Raw genomic sequence first — 7,619 nt, forward strand, 5'->3', positions numbered from 1 at the left:
TGTTTATTCCAATGGGGTGAACCCCTATTTATACAAATACAAGAGTGAGATATTAAGAAACTAAGAAAAAGGGAAACTAAGAAAAAGAGGAATGTTGATTACAATTATGGTAATAAATAAAAGATTTGGACATCCACATAATTATTAATATTTATAACAATAATGAGTATGTTTTTAAGGTTATATAATGAAATTTCCCTTTTTATTTTATTGAAACACAGTATTTTTGTAATTTTAAAACTTTAACGCAGTATTTTTATAAACTTAGTACAACAAAAATATAAATATCTTCATATCCTAATAGTTTTGTAAATTTTTTCCCATTTTATAATATTTTTATAATCTCTCTTTTAAAAAAGGGATAAGTTGAGGAATACCTCTTTTTTGTATTAATTAATCAAAAATACCTTTATATTTTATACAATTAAAATCTACCCACTTTTATGAGTGAATTGTCTAATATATCCTTACCTTTCACTTAAGTGTAGTACATAATTTATATTTATGTAAAAGGTATAATAGACACATTATTTATAAAAGTATGTATATCTTAAAGAATATGGAAATAAAGATAAATTAAAACAAATAAAGTAAAGTGGGTATACAATCTGTTTAAAAAATTATTATTTGTAAAATAAGGCCAATAGCCCATTCTCGTCCGAGTTTACTTTTTTATCTAACAAAAAGAAAAATGACTGGATCAGATAGCACAATCTTCCGACCTTATCCTTTATACTTCTAAATTGTCCTTTGGCTCTAATTTTTCCCACCAAATAATAAACCAGAGAACCAATTTTAAAGAAAATAAAAATTGAAACTTTAGATTAGAAATGGCAACAACAGCCTTTCTTTCAACTGCAATCACCTTCATCCCTTCACGTCTCTCCTCTTTAGCTTCAACTTCATCCTCTTCTTCCACTAGTTTCCTTTTGAGAACACAATCATTATCTTATCCTCACAATGATAATGCCAAGAGACTTTTGATTCTTTCCAAGGCAGCCAGTGAATCACCACCACCACCCTCTTTACTTCTGTCAAAGAGAAACCTTTCAATCAGTTTAGTAACCAGCTTTTTCTTCGTTTTGGCTGGTAATAATTGCGTCTCCAATTCTAATGCCGCCATTCTAGAGGCTGATGATGATGAAGAGCTTCTGGAAAGAGTAAAAAAGGATAGAAAGAAGAGAATTGAGAGACAAGGAGTTCTCAGCTCATCTAACAAAGAAACAGGTTTGGTCCAATTAGTCACTGATTCTGTCAAAATGCAAAACTTGATTGTACCCATTTAGCTATTTTGTTTAAATTATATTTGATCTGCTTTTATGTTTAATCGAAAACCCACAAATAGATTCTATTCCAGATAACAAATTGTACATGGTTGTCCCTTCTTATAATCAATAGATTAGTTATTAATGGTGAAAGAATTTGCTCACTATATTCTCACCTACTTTATTATATAATCTGCAGTTGGTAAAATCTGTTGTGATTTCATTTTCTGCAAGTTGGATAAATTTATTTTTTGGGATCAATTGCTATCAGTTAGTGTTGTATATCTATAAGAAAAAGAAAAAAGAAAAAGTGATTTAGGAAAATGTCTTAATTGCCACTAATTGAACCAAAACTACAATTCATTGTTCAAAAGAAAAAAAAAAGAAAAACACCAAACTGCAATGCTATAAGGAATTCTTTTAATTGAGCTCCAAGAGCTTGGCAAGTGTAAAATGTAGATAAACCATGTCATTGAAATCTGTTTAGCTAGCTTTCATTTCCCTTGTAAATCAGATAAATACAATGCATTAGATCCTTTCAGAATCACACTGCCCTATCTTTCCACAAAGTTCAACCTTGAATGGTCTTACTTGTATGAGGCTTACCATGAGCATGAATGATTTGGAACAGGATATTTACAGGATGTTGTGTACAAGCTGAGCAAAGTAGGCCAAGCCATTGACAACAATGATTTATCTGCAGCAAGTTCGGTTCTTGGTGGCAGCACTAATTCAGATTGGGTTAAGAATGCCAATGTAGCTTTCACTAAGGTCACATTAGCCAGTCACTAGCATAAAATTCATTTTCTTGTGGATTAAATGGTATTAGCTTTTCTGAATGTCTTGTGTATCTATTCAACAGCTGAGCTCTGGTCCTGAGGAGAAGAATGAAGTGGATACTTTCAATTCATCATTATCATCATTGATTTCATCGGGTGAGATTAAACAAATTTGAATGTACTACTAAATTCCAAAGTTGTCTCATGCTTATTGAAGATGTTTATAGTGCTTGTAAGGGTTAACTTTGTTTTCCTGTTTTGATTATGCAGTGACTCAAAATGATGTTAAATCCTCTAAAATTGCATTTGTGGATTCTGCCAGTGCATTTGAGAAATGGACAAATTTAACTGGCCTTGTTTCACAGCTCAAGGGGCTGTAAACTTTCGAAAGCAAAGGATACCAGTTTTTCATTCTGTTATTTTACTTGTTTTGAGAGTATAACTGTTAATTTTTTAAATAATTCTGGCTTCTTTTATACTGACTAGCCATGGTAGCTTGAGGTCAAAATGTCTCATTCGGCTGATATATACATATATTTATATTCTTTATGTGCTGTATAGACCATCTGTAAATTTATAATTGCTTTTGGTTTTTGTGTATGCTCAGCAATCAGAGTACATATATGGAATAATGGGAATCTGTCACCATAAGAGGTGAAATGATATCTTAACTGATACTTTACCAGTTGGATAAGAACAAAAATAGCAGGGGAAAGTTGATAATGTTTAGAGCAACTTTTCTGCTTTATTCGGGCTCAAATTATACCTACGTTATAAGTCTCTGTGTAACTAATATTCTACTTCACATATATATCTCTGAAGTATATATACAAAAGCATTTTATAAGAAGTTCCAAACATTATCTGAATACGTGCCTATCGGTTCGTTTATAAAAATATGAATTTTGTTTGTGCTAATAACTTTGTAGGGTAAGTTTGTCACGGTTCGAATTTGTGTTTTATATTTGTATTACAATGAATGAATTAACTACTAAATTTTATATGTATAAAAGTTCAAATAAGAAGATATTTATAGTTATTAAAATTTAAATATTTAATATTATTTATATTTATATATAATTGATAAATAAATATTTTACTAATACAATTATCATCAAGGTTAATTTATTTATTTGTAGTTACGTGCGAGATGGTGCTCATATGCCAAATCAAAAAGTCCAACACATTTTTAAAGCACTAGTCATATTATAATCCAAATGCACCAAGTTGTAGTTCTTGCCAAATATTATGGCACTTTGATTTCTTTGTATTGCTTTACCAGGAGCCCGTGCTAAGACTAGTCGACGATCTACAGACAGCTTCATATTCGTCTTTTATTGATATGAAAAAAGCAAGGACTATTATATCAATAAATAATTCAATTGAAATGGTCAAATACCTGAATGAGGGGGATAATTGTTGGTGGTGTCAAAGTAAAATAAATTATTATTACTACCTTGCTTTAATATAGACCGTGTCATGATAGTACATGACTTTATTTGATACCACAATGTTACAAACTTGCAAGCTACTTGTCTCACCATCAAAACAAAAGATGGTTATATTATAAGCCTAACTACATATGATTGTATATTTATGTCCCAGTGAACAATCAGAGAGCTAACATTACAGAGTACAGACGGGAATTAAAAAGGGTCAGGAATAGCATATAATCTACAGTGTACTCAGAGCATAATCTCTTTCGCATTGCCATTGCTATCGGTGCCATTTACGGTCACATCATCAGGCTTTTTGCTAACTTCTTCAGTACCTGAACCAGTATTATCCTCGTTCCCTCTTGCCACTCCTTCCCATTCTTTTTCTCTTTCAGACTCCATTACGCTTCCGTTATGTTTCTCTTTCTCCATTTCCTCTATTTCAAACATTTTCTCATCGGCACTTGTTTTAGCTGCATTAGCCTGCACCACTGGCTCAACCTTTTTCTCCTCGAGCGGTGGTTGCTCGTGCAAAGTATCACTATGAGATATGACATAACCTGAAACATCCTTTGCAGTAGATGTTTCTTTTGAAATATCCTGGTCTGTTTCAGTAATTTTCTCAGGATCATTAGGTATATGAGATTCTTTTTCAGACTTAGGTTCTCCATCAGCAGCAGCTGCTTCCATTGTGGTATCTGCGTGTTCTCCATCAGCAGGAGCTGCTTCCATTGTGGTATCTGCATCTTCTGCTTTAGTCTCATGATTTTCCTTTAGAACATCCTTCTTGGTTTCAGTATCATCCTTTTCAGTTTTTTGCTCACCTTGTGTTTCTTCACCTTTCATTTCCAAATTTCCTTCAGGGACAGTTTCTTTTTCTTTGTCATACTGCTTTGAAGCTGATGTTTTCTTGCTTCGTTTCTTCGGGGGCTCACTTTCTCTTTGGGGAGCTGCTTTGACCTTCTCGCAAATTCTTGCAGATCTCCTTGGGGTCTCACCAGTGCCCCAATCAAACTCAGATGATGCTGGACCACCAGGGTGTGCTTTCAGGTACTTTTCCAACTGTTTCTTACTACTGATCTCTTCCCCAGTTGGAGCTGTGAATACGATCTCATTTTTCTTAGGGGTTCCATCTTGCTTTGGCAAAAACTGTCAAAAACAAACCAGATCATGACACCATGCAATAAATTATTGTAATTTACAATAACATAAGCAGACTACGAACAAAAGAAATCAGTTTTTATAGAAATTTACGTTATAGAATGCCAAATATTTTACATTTGGCTTGACATAAACTCATCTTGTAAAATATCATTTAACGTCCTTTGTTTATTATTTTCTCTCAGGAATAAACATGAATTACTCTGACATTGATTACTTGGAAGAGCATGGACAATAATGATTGATTACCGATTCTTTGGACATGGACTGGATAGATTGTGACAAGTTCCTAATCATATAATATCTTCCTCTAATGCATACATAACAATGGATAAAATAAATGTAATTTTGCCTGCAAAAGTTGAAAGAGAAGCTAATCTTGTCAACTTTGTGCAGGGTAAAAATCTATGGAAGTCTAACAAAATCAAAGAATAAAAGAAGGGAATGTTATCATGCATATGATGGCGATTACACTCATTAAAGTGCAAAATTATTCCTTTAGTGACTTCAGGTAAGTACCAAGATATCTTAAAATGACATAATGCAATTAAATCTAAATCCATAAATATAGAAAACCCACTAAGAACAAAGGAATGCACCTCTTTCCAGAACCAAAATTTCACATGCAATTACAAAAAAAAAAAAAAAAATCAAATGCAATAAACCGCAAAAACTAGAAGCAAAGCCCTTTAATTATTTGAAACTTCTTCAATCCCGAAGTTAAGAATAAATAAATTTGAACAATGCAAAAATTTGAACAATTAACGGAAGCCTAAACACTTGAGCATGAAATTACGTAATGGAAATTTTTATTCCCGGAAATGTTAAAAAAGAGAAGTATCCAATAAGTTTAATTACTAATAATTAAGCACAATTCAGGGAGCACCGAGAAACCCTAGCTGGAAAACTGCACCAGAACATCAAATTCCCCCTACAGAAGCTCACGTGTTTAGAAAATGGAAGCAAAACCAGAAGAAATTTCCAAACAAAACAATAATTTGAGACTGAAATAGCTACAAAATTTCCAACTTTCACAAAGCCCCTTTCTAAAATTTAAGTTTGTGAAGGCCCTTTTTTTATTTTAGTTATTTAAAATTCATGAATGGAGACGAAGAAATAACACATATTGAGAGATGAAGAGAGAAAAAAACCTTCTTTTTCCAACCAGGAGGAGCAGGCAACTCCATGGAGACAACTTCCTCATTTGAACCACCACCTTCATTCTCCACTGAGCTAGCCATTTTCCAATTCCACCTTTATCCCAAATTAAAGAAAGTTAATACTGAGGTTTTCTTTTTTTTAAAAAAAACATATTTATATGTATAAATATAATCGTAATATTCAGTAGAGAAATAAAACTAAAAAAAATAGAAAAAGGAAAGAGCTTCAACTTCTTACTCACAGGCAAACAAAGTAGGGAGAAGGAACGTTGCTGAATCAGAACATAGGTTGTGTTGTGGTTGTTGAATCAGAGCTTGTGTTTTAAGTCGTGGAACTAAGGCATCTGGAAAAAGTGACGGTGCAGTAATGAAATGACACGTGTTCAGCTCCAAAGTAATCGACGGCTCTGATTGTGTTTTGTGCAATTCACATCACAAACGGTTGGCTTCCCACTTCCAACCGTTAACTTTTTTTAAAAAAATAAAATAAAATTATTTTAGAAAAAGGAATATACTTATTTAGTACTTTATTTTTTCATGAAAAACATATTTGGTACCTTATGTTTTCAATAATATTTATTGGTACCTCATATTTTTAAATTGTACATATTTGATATCCTAAAATAAAATTTAATCAATTCAGTTTTATCAATTTAACCAAATAGTTTTCAGTTATGTGTAATCAAATAATTAAATTTAAATTTAGAATTTATAAAATTTTAGACGCTTAATTGTATTGATAAAATTTTATCAAAAAAATTTGAATTTAGGGTACCAAATAGGTATAATTTTAAAATACAAGATACCAAATAAGCATTATTAAAAATACAGGGTACCCAACTTATATTTAGACCAAACACAGAGTACTAAATGTATAGACACCCTTTAAAAAATTGGTGGTCCGACCCGACTTTCTTAATTTAATATTCATACCAAAATAAATAACTAATTTATTTTCATGATGTAAGGCAAAGCAAAAACTCAAATTCTCTCTCTCTCTCTCTCTCTCTCTCTCTCTCTCTCTCTCTCTCTCTCTCTCTCTCTCTCTCTCTCTCTCTCTCTCTCTCTCTCTCTCTCTCTCTCTCTCTCTCTCTCTCTCTCTCTCAAAACCTCTAATTTTTTATTTAAAAAAAAATCCTCAATTTTGTTTTATGCACAAATTAATTTTTTGTTCTTTATAAGTATACCCGACTCTTACATTAGTTTAATTGTCGTCACATTTGGAATGTTTATGGCATTTGGTACGAGAAATTTAAAATTATTTGATTAATTGATATATTAAAAAGGAGAATATAATTATTTGAAAACTTATAATTATCATTGGTTATGAGAATATGTAGTATTAAATGAATTACATTATTTGGTTGTATTGTCGAAGAAATATAGACAACACCAAAGACTACAAGTATTCAATCTACGTAAGAACACTTACAAGCAAAACTGCGAGCACTAACCTAGATTTGCGAATACTAAATATAAAATAACGATTATTAGAATGTAACAGCAAGAATGTAAAAGATGCAAACAAATTATAGTAGTTTAGCCAGAGCTTGATCTACTTAGTCCACTTTTAAAAGATAGATTGTGATTGGTCTTATATCATATCACCTTTTTATATAGACCAGTTCGTGGTTGTACCACGAGGAAGTGAATCAACTGTCTCTGCGCGAGGCAGTTACATTAATGCAATAGTCTTCTATGATGGTGAGGTCGAAGAGGTGGACTAGGAAATTGAATTACCTTCTTGAAGTGGAAACGACACGAATATTGGGATAGGAGGAGACAAAGAAGCAGAGGCTTTAGGTGATAAGGATGCGCC

At 32.2% G+C, this 7,619-nt stretch overlaps 2 protein-coding genes across 3 annotated transcripts; one reads left to right on the forward strand and one right to left on the reverse strand.

The window, feature by feature from the left end:
* Nucleotides 1-644: 644 nt before the first annotated feature.
* Nucleotides 645-2,648, forward strand: LOC115695793 (thylakoid lumenal 16.5 kDa protein, chloroplastic). The gene is made up of 4 exons (XM_030622878.2): nt 645-1,227; nt 1,897-2,036; nt 2,128-2,200; nt 2,315-2,648. Exons 1-4 carry the CDS (start codon nt 831-833, stop codon nt 2,422-2,424), a joined length of 720 nt encoding a protein of 239 aa, XP_030478738.1. The 5' UTR covers nt 645-830; the 3' UTR covers nt 2,425-2,648.
* An 814-nt stretch (nt 2,649-3,462) lies between these two features.
* On the reverse strand, nt 3,463-6,185 carry LOC115725110 (methyl-CpG-binding domain-containing protein 11). Of its 2 annotated transcripts, none has more exons than XM_030654538.2 (3): nt 6,043-6,185; nt 5,792-5,894; nt 3,463-4,628 (listed from the first exon to the last, which is right to left on the reverse strand). In XM_030654538.2, exons 2-3 carry the CDS (start codon nt 5,879-5,881, stop codon nt 3,729-3,731), a joined length of 990 nt encoding a protein of 329 aa, XP_030510398.1. In that variant the 5' UTR covers nt 5,882-5,894; nt 6,043-6,185; the 3' UTR covers nt 3,463-3,728. The 2 variants fall into 2 exon arrangements, with proteins under 2 accessions (XP_030510398.1, XP_030510399.1); XM_030654539.2 differs by having other exon boundaries at nt 6,039-6,105.
* Nucleotides 6,186-7,619: the final 1,434 nt, after the last annotated feature.

This window comes from Cannabis sativa, chromosome 6, assembly GCF_029168945.1.
Source record: "Cannabis sativa cultivar Pink pepper isolate KNU-18-1 chromosome 6, ASM2916894v1, whole genome shotgun sequence".
NCBI lineage: Eukaryota > Viridiplantae > Streptophyta > Magnoliopsida > Rosales > Cannabaceae > Cannabis > Cannabis sativa.